The sequence below is a fragment of the Mytilus trossulus genome, chromosome 5, assembly GCF_036588685.1.
Source record: "Mytilus trossulus isolate FHL-02 chromosome 5, PNRI_Mtr1.1.1.hap1, whole genome shotgun sequence".
NCBI classification, from domain to species: domain Eukaryota; kingdom Metazoa; phylum Mollusca; class Bivalvia; order Mytilida; family Mytilidae; genus Mytilus; species Mytilus trossulus.
Window position 1 is genome coordinate 83,038,381 of NC_086377.1, and position 22,589 is coordinate 83,060,969.

The following is a 22,589-nucleotide window of genomic DNA, read 5'->3' on the forward strand; positions in this document are numbered from 1 at the left end:
TTTACAGTTGTTTGAAATAAAAGATATATATGTGTATAATTAATGAAAGATTATTTGATTGTATTTCAGGGTAATACTCCTTATGATCTGGTAGAAATAAAAAGCTATGATGATGAAGAGGAAAAAAGGAAGAAGGAAGAAGTGATGGACTTCCTTAAGGTAAATAGTCTTGTCTTACTTTAAAAGATATTCACAGATTATAAGAGACAAAACAGACTTGGTACAAAGAAATTACAATAAATGGTTGCCTGTAGTTTTCAATGTCTTTGTAGTATTTGTTGTCAGTTAACAATGTAAGTTGACAATTCCAAGCTTGTTGCCTAATATACATGTTGGCATATGTGAAAGACAAATGTTTTAAATCTGTGTTCTCATCTGTTGGATGTCTCTTATTTTTTGTGTCATCAGCTGCAGGGGTTAAAATCAACTAGCCCGACGCCCGGGACTAGATCATTTATGCCTCGGCAATTAAAATGTGTAATCCGATATGCCCAACTGACTAGTAACAAAAAATTCTTGATGTTTCCAAAATAGAAAGTGAAAAATCCCTTCATCACAATTCTATGTTAGCCAATTCGATTCAATTAAATCATCTGGGATTCCAAGAATTTGAACTGGTTTGTACAGGTCCTGTTGTACATATTTTAAAATTAGAACAAATAACTCTGGCATGTCTGGCCCGGGTTGTCTGGTATCATGTGTTGATCGCAATTCTCGTACTTTAAATATCGATTTCTCATACCATGGCTTGGGGTATTGTACATTGCTTATCGTGCCGAGATTTTCAATTAATGGTATTTGGGGGTATGATGTATTGATTGGTATTGACCTGTCTTGTTGCACAGCTGTTGAGCACAAAACCATGCAACAAAATATTTCTTAATATTTTAGTATGGGAACCCCAGGAACTTCGTCAGTTTCAAAACGAAAAACGGTAGATGAAAGGAGTAACGAGGCTGAAAATTCACCCCCGAAAATGCTAAATACGACATGGAAAAGCCGCGGAAAAAAATTAATAGTGTCCAGGACAGAAGGGCTGTCAAGTCTTTAGTCTTTAAACTTAGTTGTTTTTTTCTCTTTGATCTTTACAATTTGGCCAACAAATCACGAATTCACTTCCTGAAAAGTTGGCAGAACTGGGACACAATGATTCCCCTGGCAAGGTTGGCTGTTGCTGAGGAAAAAAACAGACAATGCTCTGTGAATATGCCGTTAGTTGCCCCAAACACGCAAAAAAAAAGTCTGCTTTGAATATGGGAACAAATAAGTTAGGTTAACCACCAAAAGAATAAATAACAGATCAACAAAAATTATTAGATACAGTGTATAATGTCTCCTTCAAAACAAAGGACACCCACGGTGAGCTTGGTATCTCCTAGGTATATACACTACAGTCCAGGTGGACTTTGTCATTTCCACTCGCCCACGGTGGACAAACAATTGCCGTCCACTCTCTGTCCACCGTGGGCGTGGTGCCCACCCTATGCCGTGGACATCCATGGGCGTGGTGTCCACCCTATATTGAGGACAGCCGTAGACACACTATGCCCACGGTATACGGTGGAAAGAAGTGTGCACAATTCTGGATATTCCTCGTGATTTTCGTATACGTTAGATGCTTTTTGAGGGATTTATTCCAATATAGTCTTTTTGTATAGTAGTTATATTTTTGCAATATTTCATGCACTTTTCATCTTTGTAAGAGACGTTTAAGGGTCGTAACCAGGGGCGGATGCAGGAATTTTCGAAAGGGGGGGTGCTAACCCAGGGCAAAAGGGGGGGGGGGGGTGCTAACCCAGGGCAAAAGGGGGGGGGGGTGCAAAACATATGTCCCGATACAAATGCATTGATCGGCAAAAATAAAGGGGGGGGGGGTTGCGCACCCCCGGAACCCCTCCCTCTGGATCCGCCACTGGTAACCTTTACCAGTTCACTGAAACTAATTATTTCAAAAGAATGACCACTATGCACTTCCACATGTACAATCAAAATATGGTTTATTTAAATGACATATCGATGCGAATTGCGATCAATTACAAGAAAGGTCACGCTAAGGTTACTTGCATACGGAAAATATGTCGGCGAATTGCATCCTGGAATCAAGCAATTAAAAAAAGTAATCTTCTAAATGTGGACAAGTTAAAGAAATTTCTTCAGAAAAAAAGTATATGACAGTACATATGTTTTAGAATGAAAACTATTCTTATACAATGTTATAGTTGTAAAAAAAAACGTATGCATCATTTTTTTTTAATTTGAAGTTTCATATGACTTTTTACAAAATGTTTTATAATATATAACAACAAACTAGAGTATACTGATTAACAATATAATAGTTGTTACGGTGAGGTTGAATTCCCGGTAATTTATTCATCATCCACACAGGAACTTGTCACCAGAAAACATGTGTCTGTGAAGTGTACCTTAACCTAACTTTTGGATATAGAGATGCGATTCTTTTTCTGATACAAGTGCTTGTCACCACCCAAAAGAACTTGAAGTCATCCGATGTTTTGTTAGTACATTGATTGATTTTAAGATTGGTGAATGCTAGATTTCATCGTCTGTTTAAAGACACAAGAGGATATGGATAGTAAACGGCACTGGAGAAAAAAATGTATTTTTATTAAAATAAAACTTTTTGATTTTGCATAATTCTTTCATTATGAGGTTTCCAGCACACGGCACTTGAGATATGTTTCATTTTTATTCAATTGCAACCTTTTGATAAGAAGCTCGAAGAGATACTTTCCATAATCCAATGAATCGACATACATGTTACGTTCCCCGTAAGAGCCTTAATCATTTCCGGCCAATCTGAGCTCGTCTAGTCAGCAATCTATTGTAGAATTATGTCAATTCTTGGTTATAACCATTTTAAATTTAACATGAATGATTTATGTCAAGTTCGTGCCATGTGATTATGGACTTTCCGAATTGATTTTCCTCTGAGTTCAGTATTTTTGTGATTTTACTTTTTTCAAACGAAAGGATACTTCCGAGAACACCACGCCTGGTTATGACAAACTGAAAATGTTTGTGGACATATTTTAGATTTTTAAAACGTTCCAAAAAAAACCCAAAAACTTATGCAACCATTTCCAGAGGTTCAAATGTTCTTATTATACAATTTAAGCTTGAAATACATTTTGATCGATTTTAAGTGTTATTCTTTTACCTAGGCTAAGAGCTATCGCGAAAACTATCATTTCTTTTAAGAAAATGAAACGAGTGAAATTCAGCTTATAATAAAGGCAGTATCTGCGTCATGCAGGTACGCGTGGCATAATTGGACTTCTTAGGGTACGCGTAACCGCCAAATATTCATATATTATTGGATAGAGATAATTGTGTATTAAACTGGTAAATTATCAAAATAAGTGAAACAAAAATATAATTCACAGAGATTTTAAGATATGAGATGTCAACATACAATCAGTAATTCGATTTCATTTTTACTACATCCCTAATACGCTTTTGTAGAAACGATCCTGGCTAGTTTTTGAATATTTTTCTTTAAATATTAACTATAATTATAGATTATCTATGCATATATATGACAAATTATTTATTCAAATAAATTAGTTCATCATATATAACCGTGACTTAATTTTTATTTTAAATTCTAAATATGAAGACCTGAAACGGAATTAGCAAGCAATTATTCCGGCGTTCTAAATGAATATATAATTATTAATTTGTTGTTGGTCCAGAGGTTGTTGGTCTAGATGTGAAACTTGTTGTCGGTCCAGAAATTGTTGGTCTAGAGGTGGAATTTGTTTTCCGCCCTGAGGTTGTTCGTCTAGAGGTGGAATTTGTTGTCGGCCCTGAGGTTGTTGGTCCAGAGGTGAAACTTGTTGGTCCTGGGGATACGGTAGTTGGTCCCAGTATTGATGATTGTGGTGTAGTTGGAGGCATTGCCCTTGACAAACTTTGGCAAGTTTAAATATAATACATTTTTATTTAGATTGTTTTTTTACAATGCCATCAATAAACAGATTATATACCCGTTCATTATGTGTTATTGCGAACCACAGAGTTGTCTGCTCTTGACCAAGGTATTTAAACGTTTGTAAGTTTACCTGTCCCATTGAATCAATACTATAGCAATTGCTCTCTGTGTAGTTTATTCATTTGAAACCTTACATTTCTTCTTGGAGAAATCTATCGTTGATTGATTAATTTACCTGACCAAAAAAATATCCTCGTTTTTGGTTGAAATACATGTATAAACTGCATATGATACAGTATTTATTCAATATCAATAATACATTTTCAATCTGTACATTATAAACACTGATTCAATTATAAAAAAGTTTATTTCGGATTTCCAATAAGTTAAAGGAAGATTTGCATTCAGTACAGCTTTCATTGGTTGGACTGTATACTTCAGACATCAGACAATTCAATGCAATTACACCAAACCAGTCATATAAAATATATAGGCCTAAAGTCTGTCAAAGGAGGTTATAAATGATTTGTGACAATGCAAATACTAGATTTTAGAATATAAATGAATAACGTTAACCAATGAATTCAAAATACTAATATCTATTCAAATTCACAAATAGGTACTGAACAAACATCATGTAAATCATTAAATAAAGAAACATGAAATTTATAGTTTTAAAAAAGGGAAATAACAATGAACATTCTGAAACTGATTATACTAGTAAGGGAGACAACTACATATGCACTTTCATATTTAGTCAACGTGCATCACTATGTATTATCTATAAATTATGTGGCGAAGAGAATTGATTTTGTTCAAAACAATGACTGTACCTATTATAACAAATAGATGCAAACAACAGAATCAAAGGTGGAAATAAGCAAAGAATTACGGTCAATTCAAGATAATTGTCTGTGTCTAGTCAAAATAAGTTGTGATTGCATTGCGCATTTCAACTTCCTGTAAAATATAGAGTTATTGTCCTTTAAATCTGAGATTCACTTGTTGTCGAGTATCCAGTTGCGAGTTACGAGTATCGAGTTGCAAGTTACAAAAGTCGAGTTGCGAGTTAAGAAAGTCGAGTTGCGAGTTACGAAAGTGGAGTTGCGAGTTCAGAAAGTCGAGTTGCGAGTTACAAAAGTCGAGTTGCGTGTTAAAAAAGTCGAGTTACGTGTTACAAAAGTCTAGTTGCGAGTTAAGAAAGTCGAGTTGGGAGTTACTAAAGTCGAGTTGCCGAGCCTGGCAATAATCGTTAGGGACCGCAAAATTTATTCTTTGGCAGTCAGACACTCAAAATTGTGGACGTTAAAATTATATATGTCTACATCGGCTAGAGATACAGGGGAAATGATGTGCGTGCATAAAACAAGTTTAAATCCGCTGCATTTTTTTGTCTGACCTTAGTCAGGAACCTTTAGCCTTTGTTGCTCTTGTATATTTTTTTTATTTTGGTTCATCTTTATATTTAGGAGCATAGAATGGCGTAAATACTCTTGATCTAAAGATATATAACACTGTGTTTCGGGGCCTGTTTGGGGCTCCCTCTAGGTGTGTGATTTCTCGTTGTGTTGAAGACCAAATGGCCTTCGGTTGAATTGCATATTTTGGTTGGGTTGCTGTCTCTTTGACTCATTCCCCGATTTGATTCTTTGGTCTATGCATGTAGCCATCAACGATACTATTGTAAAAACTACATTTGCGCCATTTTACAGGTAAGGTTTAATTGGAAAATTTAAAATGTTTAGTGCTACATCGTGAATAAGATTTTTTTTAAAGTAATCCTCCTGGGTATTGGGTAACTTATAAAACTGAGTCACTTAGGTTTAAAATTATATAGTGTTCACACGTTTGAGATTGTCAATTATGAATTAATTAGAAAAACGGTTTCAGTTAGTTTTCTAAGAATTCAATTTGGATTGTTCCATATTCGGGAATCTAAAGATGATACTATGGTAATAACATCTGATGCAGGAGGTAACGGTCATACTGCCATGACGTTCATAGAGATGTTCGAAATGTAAAGCCCCGATCACAACAGATCGTACGATTTTTTGTCTTGGATGATCAATAAAAAAGTTGTCGTGCAAAATCAAATGTCAAAAAAATATGTAGAGAGGTCACATCAGCTACGACATGTCTACGATGGTTCCACGATGGGTACAGTACAGGAAATAAGAATTGTAATTATACTGTTGTGGGTTTGTCGCAAATGAGTCTTGTGAAAGCCGTGCGACTGTCGTATAACAATCGTGAGTTTTTGGTTCTATTTTTCAGATTTTCATGTCATGGAAATATGCATGTTACCGTTGTGTCACTGTCGAACGACTGTCGCACAACAGTCGTGTGTCACTCGTACGTTTGACTCCGAAATGCTAGTATATAAACATGATAAAGAAGGCCCGATTTATTGCGTGCCATTTGCCATTTGCTTTCAATATTGTTCTGTGTCATCATAAGTTTGGTCCAAAAAAACGGCGATATTCCATATTGGTATCATTTTAGTAAGTTTCTCGTTATGAATTGGATTTTGAATAAAAAAGCATATTCACTTCAGAAAGTGTTATTCACCGCGCTAAACGTCACACACTTTTACATGCAACGTAATGTATGGTAAAATGTTTCATGTAAAATTTGTTTTGGTATATGTTTGTCATTAAATACATTTTCTTTTCTCGGAATATGGAACAAAACAGTTACTGTCTTTTGTTTCGGTAAATATGGGGTTTAATTGACTTTGGAATAACTGATATTCACTTCGGCCGTCGGCCTCAGTGAATATCATGTTTTTCAAAAGTCAAGAAAACCGCTTATTTACCTCATCAAAAGACAGTAACTGTATATTATTCGTATTATATGAAAAAGAAGATGTGGTATGATTGCCAATGAGACAACTGTCCACAAGAAACCAAAATGACATAGAAATTAACAACTATAGGTCACCATACGGCCTTCATAAATGAGCAAAGCCCATACCCCATAGTCAGCTATAAAAGGCCCCGAAATGACAATGTAAAACAAATCAAACGAGAAAACTAACGGCCTTATTTATATAAAAAAAAATAAAAAATTGATACACAACTATTGAACAATATTAAAACATATTACATTTATAGTTACCTTTAAAACTAAGGGCTTGGACATTTTAACCTAGAATAGTTAATGACATGGACATGATTTCCTAGATTGATACGCAACTCTTTCGTTTTGTCTTTAACAATATTAAAACATATTACATTCATATTCACCTTTTAAAATTAAGGGCATGGACATTTTAACCTAAGACTATTAATGGCATGGACATGATTCCATAGCAAAATTAATCTGGGGACATAAATTTTATCAAAAATATAACTATGCAACTCTTAAACATTACTAAAACATAACATCTAAGTTTCCATGGTTTAAATGTAATTAAATATTATAGGATTTTATAGGACATGATTACCTAGGAAAATTAGTCTGGGGACATATATTAATAACATCGGACCAAATATACTAGTAAATTCTGTAACCATGGACTTTTTATACTAGCAATATTTGTCCCCCCAGACATATTTTAACAGGACAAATTTATCACTTACACACGCATGCTTTGTTTATCAAATGTGAATCGATCCTCAAAAATATTTTTGTAACTCGCAACTTGACTTTTGTAACTCGCAACTCGACTTTTTTAACTCGCAACTCGACTTTCGTAACTCGCAACTCGACTTTCTTAACTCACAACTCGACTTTTGTAACTCGCAACTCGACTTTCTTAACTCGCAACTCGACTTTCTTAACTCGCGACTCGGCTTTCTTAACTCGCAACTCAACTTTTGTAACTCACAACTCAACTTTTGTAACTCGCAACTAGACTTTTTTAACTCGCAACTCGACTTTTTTAACTCGCAACTCGACTATCTTAACTCGCAACTTGTAACTCGACTATATGAAACCCTCTTTAAATCTAGTGGCAGATATAAAGGCTATTAGAATTTATATATGTATTAAACTATTTGACAAGTTTTCACATGGGACATGATAGTTTATAGCATATTGTTCTTTTGTAGACTGTCATGTCAAAGACATCCCCAGAAGTAACTCCTGACACCCATTTACAGGAACCTGCAGCACCAGTAGTTGAAGGTAAAGCTCTAATGTTAATTATTCAGATACTGGCTGAAATGATTTATAATTACTTGTTTCTAATATAGGGAAACCTTGATATCTGCTAATAATGTTATAATGAAAAAACCCAGCAAATTGATGGGAAAAGTGAAATAGGCTATTGATGAAGATTGATTGATTACAGATCACATAATTTTTTTAATCTGTGCATGTCTGTAAATAAACAAATAAACAGACTCATACATCAGCACGTAGACATATTGACACACTGACAGATTTAACACATTAACAGATTTATATATCAACACATTGGCATATCGATGCATTTACAGATCGACATAATAATAGACTCCTACATCAACACATTGACATATTGGCACACTTACAGATTAACATATCACTAGACTCAAACGTCAACACAATAACATATTGAAACACTGACAGATCAACATTTTTACACTCATACATCATCAGGATGATAGATCAACACATTAACAGACATATTGACACACTGACAGATCAACATATTACAAGACTCAAACTTCAACAAATTGACATATCGACACACTGACAGATCAACTCTTTAACACACATTTGTCATCACACTGATAGATCAACACATTGACATATTGACACACTAACATATCAACATATAAACAGATTCATACATCAACACATTGACATATAGACACACTGACAGCTGAATACATTAACAGACTCGTACATTAACACATTGACATATTGAAACATTGACAGATCAACACTTTAGCACACATACATCATTACACTGACAGATCAATACACAAACAGGCTAATACATCAACACAAAGACATAAAGACATTCTGACATATTTAACACATTGACATATCGAAAAATGACATATATCAACATATTAACCAACAAATGAGGAAAAATTATCTATGAGTTTGTGTATGGATACATTTTTTTTCTCAACATGAACACATCAAAACTTTCCAATTTTTTTATTTTTTTTAGATTCCATCGGAAAAGGGCAACAGTCTGCAATGTTGAATCGTTTATTAGGGAAGGGCAGCTATGAATCATTTGATATGAGATGCATGGTAACCGGTCAATTTTCTGTTGGGAAAACGACTCTTGTGAAGCTGTTAGCTGGGGATGTCCTACCAGAAGGGCGACATCCAACTGATGGGATTTCTCTGGTAGAAGGTCGCTGTGGCCTCGACATTCAGTCAAAAGAGTGGATTCTTGTTGATCCAGGTGAGAAAGAGCACAAGTAGAATATCTGACCACATTAAAAATATACTCTATTGCATGGACTGCGCTTTCAGCAGACATGTTATAGCACTGATTTAAATAGTTTCACATTGTAGCCATTTTTTGTGCCTTCTATTCACGCACCATATTAATTCAATATCAAATCTGATTTGTGTATGAAAATCTTAACATTTTACTAATCTTATTAGAAAGATGTTACGGTTTTATATTTTGAAATTGAATTTAAATGTTAAAATTATGCAATGAATTAACATTTATTTTCCATAATCAATAATTTCATCAATCAATCAGTTAAAATATGACTCTCTTTAAAATGTGTTAATAGCATTATATGAATGTTACACCTGATAAGATATGATTCTTATTTTAATTCTGATTTTTCTTACATTCTTCACTTGGTTTTGACAGCCTGCACCTGTTTTGGATTTGATTTGCCTGATGTATTAAATATAATTTCAGACTCTTACAATGCCCTAGATGTTGTGTACCATAAGGTTTTAATGACCTCTCTGGAAGAAGAGGAGGAGAGTGAAGTTACCAACAAAGCTTCAGATACAAGCCCAACTGGTTATGCCAAAGCTACACTTTCCTCTTTGCCCTCAGAACAGTCTGCAACAGCACAATCTCTACCATCTACGAAATCCTCCAATGTGCCTCACACAGTAAACCAGATGGAACAGAAAATGAGAACAAGAATGACTAAAGAAGAAATAAGAAAGAAAATGGAAAAAGTCCTCAAAAGTGGGAAGTATAAAATGAAAGTTGGACGTCTTATCTTCTGGGATTTTGGTGGACAATACGTTTATTTAACAACACACCAGACCTTTATGACGTTCCGGGCATTGTTTCTTGTAGTATTTGATGGGAGCAAAGATTTGCATGAACAGGTACCTGATGTGATGTGTTTTCCAGGGCAGCACATGACGCCAACGCCAGCAGGTAATATGCATGTTATTTACACTCCGATAATGCAAACAATCATTTCTATAACAGCAAGGTGATAATTCAAAAAAATAAAAAAATGTCTTTTCTAAATATTTAAGCAAACCAAAATGTTTACGTAACTTGTTTACATTGCCACTTTGAGCTTGTCACAAACTACCATATTAACCTCAATATGTCTTTCATTTTGAAACATTGATATGAGGTTATACAATAATATTTATCAAAGATACCAGGTTTTATTTTTTGTATGTCAGAAAGTGTTTTGTACACACAAAAATGATCAGTTAAATTTGACACAAATTGAGTGGCCAACTCTTTTAGGAAGTTAGAGCATGAGCAAACAACTGAACATTTTCAAATCAGTCGGCAGAACAATAGAATGACATCATTATATATTGTGATAAATCGCTTTCCTGAAAATTTCTTTAGATTTTGAATGAGTGAATTTTCACAAAAAAGGAGCTGATGATTTTATCAGAAGCATGAACAGAGTGTTGCACTTATTGACAGACAACATCTTATTTTTATACCACCACAACAATTTTTTGCGGTCGTATATTGGTATGACGTTTGCTTCAATGTCATCATCCTAAGACACTTTAGTTTTCGCACATCAACTTTAGTTTAAGTAAATGGATCTCTATGAAATGTTACCATACAGTTCAATATCACAAAAGGAAGGTTGGGATGGATTTTGGGGGTTATGGTACCAGCCGTTAAGGAATTAGGGGCCAAAAAAGGGCCAAAAATAAGCATTTTTGTAACTTCCAGACATTAACTTGTGTGTTAGTGAATGGATCTCTCTGACCTTGTACCACAAGGTTCCATATCACAAAGGGAAAGCTGGGATTGATTCAGGGGGTAATTGCCTCAAAATTTTAGGAATAAGGGGCCAAAAAACAAGCAAAAAACAAGCATTGTTCTAGTTGTTCTAATTGTACTACAAGGTTCCACAAAGGGAAAGCTGGAATTGAGTTTGGGGGTAATTGCCGGAAACACTTAGGAATTAAGGGCCAAAATGGGGCCGAAAATAAGCATTTTTCTAGTTTCCAGACAATAACTTGTATTCAAGTGTATGGATCTCTAGCTCAATTGCACAGTATTGCACAAAAAGCAAGAAATCTTCAATTGCACAGTATTGCGCAACAGCAAGAAATCTTCAATTGCACAGTATTGCACAAAAAGCAAGAAATATTGAATTGCACAATATTGCGCAATTGCAAGAAATATTCAATTGCACAGTATTGGGCAATAGCAAAAAATCTTCAATTGCACAGTATTGCACAATAGCAAGAAATATCCAATAGCACAATATTGTGCAATAGCAAGAAATCTTCGATTTCACAGTGTTGCGCAATAGCAAGAAATATTCAATTTCACAGTATTGAGCAATAGCAAGAAATATTGAATTGCACAATATTGCGCAATTGCAAGAAATATTCAATTGCACAGTATTGGGCAATAGCAAGAAATCTTCTTTTGCACAGTATTGTGCAATAGCAAGAGATCTTCAATTGAAATGTATTACAAATTTTTTAACCCATTTAAATTTTGTTAGATAATTCACCACAATTATTTAGTGTCAGAAACTTACATTATGTCAAAAATTTGATAACAATCAAATTCAGACAGTATCAAGCTTGAATATTGTGTCCAAACATGCACAAACTGTTCAGGGTTCTACCTCTGCGGTTGTATGTATGTGTGTACCTTGCAAGGTCCTCATGTCAGTCAGACAGTTTTCACTTGACCTCGACCTCATTTCATGGATAGGTGAACAAGGTTACGTTTTGATGGTCTAGTATATTTGGTGTATGGAAGAATTGTAAGTTGTACATGTCCTACTGGCAGGTGTGATCCGACCTTGACCTCATTTTCATGGTTCAGTAGTTATAGTTATTTTTTTGTGTTTTGGTATGTTTTTTATACAGTATGCCATTGGTCTACTATATTTTGTATCTGAAATGATTGTAGGGTGTACATGTCCAACAGACAGGTGTGATCTGACCTTAACCTCATTTTCCTTTGATTGAGTTTTATAATATTTGTTTCTTATACTATATGTTATAGGTCAACTATATTTGGTGTATGGAAATATTTTATGGTGTACATGTCAGTCTCCAGGTATCATCTGACCTTGACCTCATTTTCATGGATCATTGATCAATGTTAAGTTTTCATGGTTAAGTTTGTTTCTTAGATACTTTAAGCAATAGTTCAACTACATGTATATGTGATGCAAAGATTGATTGTACGGTGTTCATTTCTGCCTGGAATGGTTCGTCTGACCTTGACCTCCTTTTTATGGTTCATTGGTCAATGTTTAGTTTTCTTGGTCATATCTATAAATTAACTGTTTACCAAACTTTTGAATTTTTGAAATACTCAGTCTTTTCTACCCAGGAATAGACCACCTTAGCTGTATTTGACAAAACGTTTAGCAATTGTAGTCCTAAATGCTCATCAACTTCGTACTTTATTTAGACTTTTTAACATTTTTGAATTCTACTGTCACTGATGAGTCTTCTGTAGACGGAATGCGGTCTGGTGTAAATACAAAACTTAATCCTAGTATCTATAATGAGTTTATTTAAGTCTGTTTCTTAGAAACTAAAGGCAATAGGTCAACTACATTTAGTGTATTGAATGATTGTTAGGTCTACATGTATTTCTGTTTACTTTATCTGACCTTGACCTCATTTTCTTGGATCATGTTAAGTTTATGTGATAGTTGTAGTTAAACTTTAAATGTAGGACTATCAACATAATATAAATGGTTAGTAAAGAAGGTGAGAAATTTCAGTGTGTGCACTTTTGTTGTTATTCCTTAAACCTATTTTTGTTAAAACTTTGTATTAAATAGCAGCAAAACAAATGTAATCCATATTTTTGTCATACATGTTTATTTGTTGTAAAAGTAAGTTAAGCAATGTATTGTCAAATTCACAATTTATGGCCTAGTCATTAAGCAATGTTAAAAAAATGTTTTCCTAAAGAAAGTCAGATTGTCTTATAATGAGTAAACCAGAAAACATATTTAATGTTAGAATGTTTTCATACTGATTTCTCAAAATATCTACCCAAAGACTAAAAATTATAGTTTTGATGAATTTTTTCTTCATATACCATCCAGATTTATTTCCTTATATTTTATGCCTAAAAAAGTAAGCAGGGGAATGGAATTACTTGTTAAATTTAGTCATGAATTTGTATTCCATCTGCTTCCTTTGTTTAATATTCACATAGACAAAGATGAGAGACCCTGTCTTTAGAGCCTCTAGTTTATACTTTTTTATGACAGATTTTGATTTTATTTTGTAGTATTCTTGCAATATTGGGTCAATTCCATCCTGACCTATTGTAAGGTTGTATATGCAGGCATTCCAAAGATCTTGTTTGTTGCCACTCACAAGGACAAAGTACTAACGGTAAGTGATCTTATGTTAGAAATATAGTAGTTACTAGTAGTCATTGCCATTTGAAACACTTGAATAATGTGTAAAAACTACTTACATAATGATAATATGCCGATATGTCTTAACTTGACCAAACTTCGTGTAAAGCTACACTTTTGAAAGAACAAGATCCTAATTGATTGGTGGGTAATAGACTTAAGATCAGATTACAGGGCCTATAACTAGAGTAGACTATATGAAGAACCACTTATAGATAAGAAAAATGATATTCGGTTTGCTTTTGTATTAATATTCAAAAGTAAAATCACAAAAATACTGAACTCAGAGGAAAATCAATTTGGAAAGTCCATAATCACATGGCAAAATCAAAAAACAAAACGCATCAAAAACGAATGGACAAGAACTGTCATATTCCTGACTTGGTACAGGCATTTTCAAATGTAGAAAATGTTCATGAAGATTCTTTACCGTGTCACTCTCGGTCATGGTCTTTTCACTTTAAACAATTGCTCAGTTTAAATTGTTAAAGTTTGTATTTTCTTGGCCGTGTCACTCTTGGGCATAGTCTATTGACTTTAAACAATTGCTCAGTTTAAATGTTAAAGTTTGAATTTTCTTAGCCGTGTCACTCTCGGGCATGGTCTATTGACTTTAAACAATTGTTCAGTTTAAATGTTAAAATTTGTTTTTTCTTTGCCGTGTCACTCTCGGGCATTGTCTATTGACTATAACAATTGCTCAGTTTGATTGTTAAAGTTGTATTTAAGTCAGTTTTATTTCAACAAATATTTTGACAAAGTGAAAGTTTAGCATTTAGTGGTACTGCACAAGATATACGTCTTAACTGTATTTTCAGTGATGTAAGTCCCCAAAATATTTGAAATTCCAAAACGTAATACAAATGTTGATGAGTTGATGAAATCCAAAATCTGGACAGGGAATGCATGAGGACGATTCATGCTTTGTTTTAAAATAATAATAATTTTTATCAACAAAAAATTGAACTATAACAATATCCATATGTTCATGCAAATACCCTCTTGACCTGTTTTAGATGTATTGCCAACTTATTAAATGTGACTTATTTGTTTACTTGTGTTTCTATACTAGGTAGGTAAAGTGAATTACCAAACACAAATATAAATAGCTAGTGTTTCTTTCAAAAGACCCTTTTCATTTTATTCCCCTTGGAATGTAAGATTTAACAACTGATAACAGTTTCAGTCTGTTATCTTTGAAAGTATAAGATCTAGGTTAAAAGTGTTAACTTGACCTATAAGAGAAGATGTAGGTCATTTGAAAATTTGATATTGTAGTACGTGTTGGAATATTCCACCATTGAAGATGCATATAAATCACCAGGTGTGCGATGCAGTATCAGTGTATTATTTTGTCAACTTTTTATGTTTAACAGGAGAATATTGCGACCAGACGTGAAGAGCTTTACAGAGGAATTGAGGAATTGTTTAAAGATCACGAGGGAAAACATCATCTGGTCCTTAGACCTCTAATATTTGTCAATGCCAAAGATCAAGCCGACCCAGAAATAGAAGTTCTGAAGAAAACAATAACAGAACTAACATTCGACCATCCATGCTGGGGTGAAAGGATGCCGAATGCATGTGTTCCACTGGAGCTTGAGATCGCTGAACTAGTGGCAGAAGGAAAGCAAATAATGTCATTGGCTGAAGTTAAAGAATTAAATGCTATCAGCGAGGTGTCTGTCCTGTCTCCTGGGCAGTTGACCGTCTTTCTACATTATCAACATTCTCTAGGGAAAATTGTCTATTTTGACACACCACAGCTAAGAGATAATGTTATCATCAGTCCCCTTCTTATGGTGGAAGTTATGAGATCTTTTATTACTGGTGCGTAAATATTTTCATTGAGTAATAATTAAATTGCTGGTAAAAAAACATACCAAAATATTGTTTACCAGCCAATAATAGCACTAGGGACTGTTAAATGGTGCCCTTAACTAATCTTTAAGTTGGTTTTTCAGAACTTTTTATTATACAATTAGTAAAACATTATAAATTTTAGTATTCACAGTTTCAATACTTGTTAAATTATAGCTAATTATTTTATTATGCTGTGAAACTTTGGAGAGAATAACAGTTTTAACTTATAGATATAGGAAGATGTGGTGTGAGTGCCAATGAGACAACTCTCCATCCAAATAACAATTTAAAAATTAAACCATTATAGGTTAAAGTACGGCCTTCAACACAGAGCCTTGGCTCACACCGAACAACAAGCTATAAAGGGCCCCAAAATTACTAGTGTAAAACCATTCAAACGGGAAAATCAACGGTCTAATCTATATAAACAAAACGAGAAACGAGAAACGTTTTGTAAAATCATAATGGAAAATTATGATAGAAAAACATTTTTTTTTAAAACTGAAACTGAAACGTAATAGCTTAAAAGGTATAGATATAACTATAAAACTTCATGGTTTATAAATATAGAATAAATTTTAAAGTGTAACATTTTTCCACAATGAGAAACAATTCAATTTTGATCATCAAATGCCTTGTTTATAAAGGAAAGATAATTTGTTCTAAAATAGAACATGTTATAGAATTATTAAGATAAGATTATTTTCCTGTGCTGATCAAGGTGAGCAACATAGCTTCCATAGATACATTTTAATACAAGTATATTTTTGACTTTAATTTCAAGTCTTAAGATTGATTTTATTTCTTTTTATAGATGTTGAATTCTGGCCAAAAGAAGATAACACAAGAAAAACCTTCAAAAAGATGTCTGAAAATGGAATGATACAAAAATTAGACCTCTACCAGATTTGGGAGCAAGACGAATTTTGTCAGATATTACTCTTTAAAGAGTACATATTTGATATGCTGATACACCTTGATATTGTATCTGAACAGCGTAGATATGATACAAAAACAGGAAGTCGGCTACCAGTAGAACACTTCTTTGTACCCTGTATGCTTACCCAAAGAAATGATACAGATTTCTTGTCACAAGAATGTACACCAGAGAGGACTGTTAGTTTGGCCTTTGTTTTTAACGGAACCGTTGTTCCTCCAGCTTTACCGAATCGTCTCATATGCGCATGTCTCAGTATGTGGACATTGAAGCAATACCGTGGAAGGAAACTTATGTTTTCTGGGTTTGTTGGGTTATCAGTTGATAAAGAGCATGATATCGTTGTCTGTGTAGAAGGAAATAAGATCTTATTGCACCTAGTCCACAAGCGCTCCAAGGGTTTGATAATACCTGATATAGCCACCAGTGTCCGGGATTGTTTGTTTGTTACTTTAGAGAGAATCTCCGAATTTTATCAGTTCTCCATCCATTGTAAAGCCAACAGCAAGTTACCCTTCCACACCGAGTATTCATGCTCGAAATTAAACTGTTTCACTTCAGAAAATAAGATGGCTTCCGAAACTGAGGAATGTCTTTGTGAACACAGAGAAAACATTAAAAATAACTGGAGTATTTGGAACAAGAAAAGGGTATGTAAATAATTTTAGGTACATCATTGCAAGAAATTTAAAATTGATTTCTAAGCCTGAACAAATGTCGCCAAGTTCCCTTATTGCATAAGATAGGTACTATATTTGCATTATATGTTAGACATTCAATCTTGCAACTCTATATAAAAAATAAGATATGATATATGATTGTCAACGTAACAACTCTCCACCATAAACCACATGACGTAAAATTCAGCACCTATAGGTTGCTGTGAGGCCTTCAACAATGAACAAAATATATGCCACATATCAAGCTCTTAAAGTTGTTCATGTTGTTATGTTAAAATGTTCATACATTCAGAGACAAATTTATATCTGTACCAACTTGTTGATGTTGGTATGATAGTAAACTAAACAGCAAAGGACAAATGTATTAGACAGCGAAGCAAATGGATGCTAATGTTGCTATGACACCTCTTTGTTTAAACCTTTTTTTTGTAAGGTAGAGGAGTGGATTAATATTTATAGTATTTACCTGACTTTGCTTGTAGTAACTATCAGTATTTGTCAATATTGTATATTTTTATTATGTGTCATTAATTTTTTGTCATTAGTTTCACACATTTTACAAAATGAAATGTGTTTTTGGGGACCGACAAGCAAGTAGGTTGTTTACATGGAATTATACAAATAATTGGATTGTAGAGTTATTTTCTATTTTACAGGAACAAAAGCAGTGTGATGCTAATTGTCCAGGTAAATGTATCATTAATCTCTCTGCACTTCCATATTATTGACCAGAGTTAACATTTAACTTATTAAAATATCCAATTTAATTACAATCTCATGACATAAAACCATGCTACTGATATGCCATAATTGTGATAAAGCTTAAACAATAAATAATGATTTTTCACATATTTCAAATTGGAACAACCGTGGAAAAGTAATAATTTTTTACCATCTGAGTTTACAATTACCAAAAATACATGTATTAGAAACTTTTAATTTAAAATATATGATTTGCAATTTTGGTTAAGATTAATTGCTGTAAATTACTAAAATGTATCCTATATGTCTTATGAGTAAATTGTCTAGGATTGCTGTCAACAGATAAAATATGTGCTATATTTAAGATAATACATTTAGGTGTATTTTGTGAACATAGGTTCGAAGAAATTAGAATTAGATTACTGCATATGTTGATTATATTGTGTACCCATTAACTTCCAATGCTGAATAGTTATCTCATCTTATCTCAGTATATTAACGTACTTGTTTATGCCCACCTACGATAGTAGAGGGGCATTATGTTTTCTGGTCTGTGCGTCTGTTCGTCCGTCTGTCTGTTTGTCCGTCTGTCTGTCTGTCCGTTCGTCCGTCTGTCCCGCTTCAAGTTAAAGTTTTTGGTCAAGGTAGTTTTTGATGAAGTTGAAGTCCAATCAACTTGAAACTTAGTACACCTGTTCCTTATGATATGATCTTTCTAATTTTCAAACGAAATTAAACTTTTGACTCCAATTTCATGGTCCACTGAACATAGAAAATGAAAGTGTATGTTTCAGGTTAAAGTTTTTGGTCAAGGTAGTTTTTGATGAAGTTGAAGTCCAATCAACTTGAAACTTAGTACACATGATCCTTATGATATTATCTTTCTAATTTTAATGCCTTATTATATTTTTTTATCCAATTTCATGGTCCATTTAACATGGAAAATGAAAGTGCGAGTGGGGCATTCGTGTACTTTGGACACATTCTTGTTTACAATTCATACATGTATGTGTTTTGAAATTCGTTTTAGGTTTGAGTGAAGATGCATTATCTCAGATCCCAAGTAACACAGAGTTGCTTCGTCTGTCTAATCATTGTGAGGCACATATGCTACATGAATTGGCTCTGCATCTTGGAATGGACGAGATGGTATGGAGTGATATGGTAGAGAATTACCCAACAAATACACAGATGGTTAAATTTTTGACGCTTATTCATTTGAAAGAGAATAATGAAATCAGTTTCGCAGAATTGGACAACGGATTGAGAGAAATGGAAGTAACAACACATAAACTATGTGTGGTAAGTAATTACTGCAATGAACTGATGCAATTGTATTTATCTTTTCATATATTTCTTTAACTGGCATATGGTGTGGTTTTATTGTGAACTTGTCTGTTCTGTAGTGTTCTTCTGACCTGGACCTAAAATATCACCGGAAAGTACCAAGACTTAATAGAGACATGTATGCAATATCATATTAAGTTAAAGATTCTATTTTGTTTTGAAGTTGTGAATCTTTCAATTTAACTTCAGTTTTCACTTTATTTGCTTCTTATGATCTTATGAATTTTGATATGATTCTCTATCATTACATACTGCCATCAGGTTTTTGTCGATCCTGCGAAAGCGAAACATAGCGATCATATAATCCGGTGTTGGCGTCGGCGGCGTCAGCATTTGGGTTGAATCTGTAGTTTTATTATATTTTTTCAAATCTTCTTGGAATTTTATTAAATTTGGACAGAAGCCAAAATATTGTATCAAGAACAAATTGACAAGGTCCTTAAATGGCCCCTATTTCTGGCTAAAATTTATAATTAGGATTAATTGACCAATACAAAAATGAATCATAGCTTATACAATGACAATATCGAAAATATAACTTATTTTTTTAATTTACGTACTAGCGCTCTGTTCATGACGTCACAAATAGCAAACGTTTTGATTTTCTACGAAAACTCATTGAAAATGGATAAGGCTTTTATAGCTAACTATGCGGTATGGGCTTTGCTCATTGTTGAAGGCCTTACGGTGACCTATAGTTGTTAATGTTTGTGTCATTTTGGTCTCTTTAGGACAGTTGTCTCATTGACAATCATACCACATCTTCTTTTTTATAAGATCATAGGCGTCGAAAAAAAATATGTTAGCTTAATCTTTGTCACGGCATTTTACATATCTGACACACATATTTAGTTTGTCGACGCCAGCACTCTATGTTTCCTAGGCATTAATTTGGTTAAAATCAATACAATTTTGTCAAATTTTGAAAAAGTCTCTGTTTCTGACCTAATTGAGATTTGAAAATTAACGCTTCAGAATACTACTTTGACAAAATACTTCTATTTAACTTCCTACTTTTCATCAACTGAAAATAGTTATCAAAGGTACCAGGATTATAATTTAGTACGCCAGACGCGCGTTTCATCTACATAAGACTCATCAGTGACGCGCATATCAAAAATATTTATAAAGCCAAACAAGTACAAAGTTGAAGAGCATTGAGGATCCAAAATTCCCAAAAGTTGTGCCAAATCGGCTAAGGTAATCTATGAGAAAATCCTTAGTTTTTCCAAAATTTTAAAGTTTTGTAAACAGGAAATTTATAAAAATTACCATATTATTGATATTCATGTCAACACCGAAATGTTGACTACTGGGCTGGTGATACCCTCGGGGAAGAAAGGTCCACCAGCAGTGGCATCGACCCAGTTATGTAAATAGTTATCAAAGGTACAAGGATTATAATTAAGTACGCCAGACGCGCGTTCGTCTACATAAGACTCATCAGTGACGCTCATATCACAATATTTATAAAGCCAAACAAGTACAAAGTTGAAGAGCAGAGACATCGACCCAGTGGTGTAAATAGTTATCAAAGGTACCAGGATTATAATTACATTTGTTATCCTGCAGTGTCTATTTTGTTTACCCTTGTTTAACTATATTTCCTTAGTGTTCACTTATCTGTTTTTGACCTATTTGACATGTTTGAGATTTAAAAATCAACGCTTCAGAATATTACTTTGACAAAAAAAACTTCTATTTAACTTCCTACTTTTCATCAACTTAAAACATTTGTTATCTTGCAGTGTCATTCTATTTTGTTTACCCTTGTAACTATATTTCCTAAGTGTTTACTTATCGAGAAAGTTCTTATACTATATAACCAAACACTTTAATTTATGTTATTGTGGAATTTGTAATTTAGTATCTACTATTTTTTTCTTTTTTTTTTTGCGTCTTTGCTACATTAATTTGTATTTTTGTTTGAAAACTTGAGAACCACTTATCCAAATTTCATGAAACTTACCATGGTTGTTTCTTATGATGGTCAAACGATCTTTATACTTTTTGGTGAAAAATAGGGGGTTTATCCATGTCGCACCTCATCTCAAAAACCGTTAATGATTATTGCTTAAAACTGTACACACTTCATAGTTATATTAATCTAAAGATCTGTATACATTTGAAGATGATTCAAAATTTTATTTCAGAGTTAATGAGTTTTTTGTAAAAAAAAAGTGGGGTTTTCACATGGTGCACCGTATCTCAGAAACTATAATTATGATTATTGCATAAAACTTAACACACAAGACGACGAGCATATCATGCGCTCGTGGCACAACTGTTTATTAAATTTGTCTTTGAGTATGGTACTTTTGTTATACTTTTTAGCTCACCTGGCCTAAAAGGCCTTGTGAGCTTTTCTCATCACTTGGCGTCCGTCGTCGTCGTAGTCGTCTGTTGTCGTTAACAATTTTTCAAACATCTTCTTCTCTGAAACTACTGAATGGATTTAAATGAAACTTAGCATGATTGTTCCTTAGAGTATCCTGCACAAAGTGTGTGCTTCGATTTTTGATCCGTCAAAAAACATGGCCGCCGTTACCTAAAATAGAACATAGGGGTCAAATGCAGTTTTTGGCTTATATCTCAAAAACGAAAGCATTTAGAGCAAATCTGACATGGGTAAAAATGTTCATTAGGTCAATATCTATCAGCCCTGAAATTTTCAGTTGAATCAAACAATCCATTGTTGGGTTGCTGCCACTTAATTGTTAATTTTAAGGAAATTTTGAAGTTTTTGGTCATTATCTTGAATATTATTATAGATACAGATAAACTGTTAATAGCAAAAATGTTAAGCAAAGTAAGATATACAAATAAGTCAAAATAACCAAAATTGTCAATTGACCTCTTAAGGAGTTATTGTCCTTTAAGGGCTTTTTTCACAATTTGATCATCATGTTGACTTACTTTAAAAAATCTTCTCCTTTGAAACTGCTTTATCAATTGCAGCCAAACTTAGGCTAAATGATTTTCAGAGTTTCAGAGTATCTAGTATGAATTTCATATTTCATTTCCTTGTATGTCAAGAAACATAGCTCCCATGGCTTAAATAGAACATAGGAGAAAATGATTTTTTTTGGCTTTTGAAGAAAATAGGACGATTCAAAGAACATTTAAATAAATTGAAAAGCCAAAATAATCATTGATGAGAGATTAAACCAAAAAAAATCCGGTGACCGATACAGGCTCTTGAGAGCCTCTTGTTTACTTTGATCTTTGATAAGGTTAAGATTATATGATATCAATCTTTGAGAAAACTTTTCAAATAACAGACTCACAACATGGTCAACATAAATCAAGATAAGTAAATCAGGCGAGACAATTCAGCGTGT

General features: G+C 33.6%; 1 protein-coding gene across 1 annotated transcript in view; it reads left to right on the forward strand.

The window, feature by feature from the left end:
• LOC134718386 (uncharacterized) overlaps positions 1-22,589 on the forward strand; it is a 65,499-nt gene that overhangs the window by 32,803 nt on the left and 10,107 nt on the right. The window contains exons 3-11 of the mRNA XM_063580885.1: positions 70-159; positions 8,005-8,080; positions 9,060-9,302; positions 9,780-10,259; positions 13,587-13,693; positions 15,096-15,549; positions 16,397-17,169; positions 17,856-17,886; positions 18,932-19,203. Of these exons, the coding sequence (XP_063436955.1) occupies positions 70-159; positions 8,005-8,080; positions 9,060-9,302; positions 9,780-10,259; positions 13,587-13,693; positions 15,096-15,549; positions 16,397-17,169; positions 17,856-17,886; positions 18,932-19,203 (2,526 nt within the window). The remainder of the gene's footprint in view (positions 1-69; positions 160-8,004; positions 8,081-9,059; positions 9,303-9,779; positions 10,260-13,586; positions 13,694-15,095; positions 15,550-16,396; positions 17,170-17,855; positions 17,887-18,931; positions 19,204-22,589) is intronic.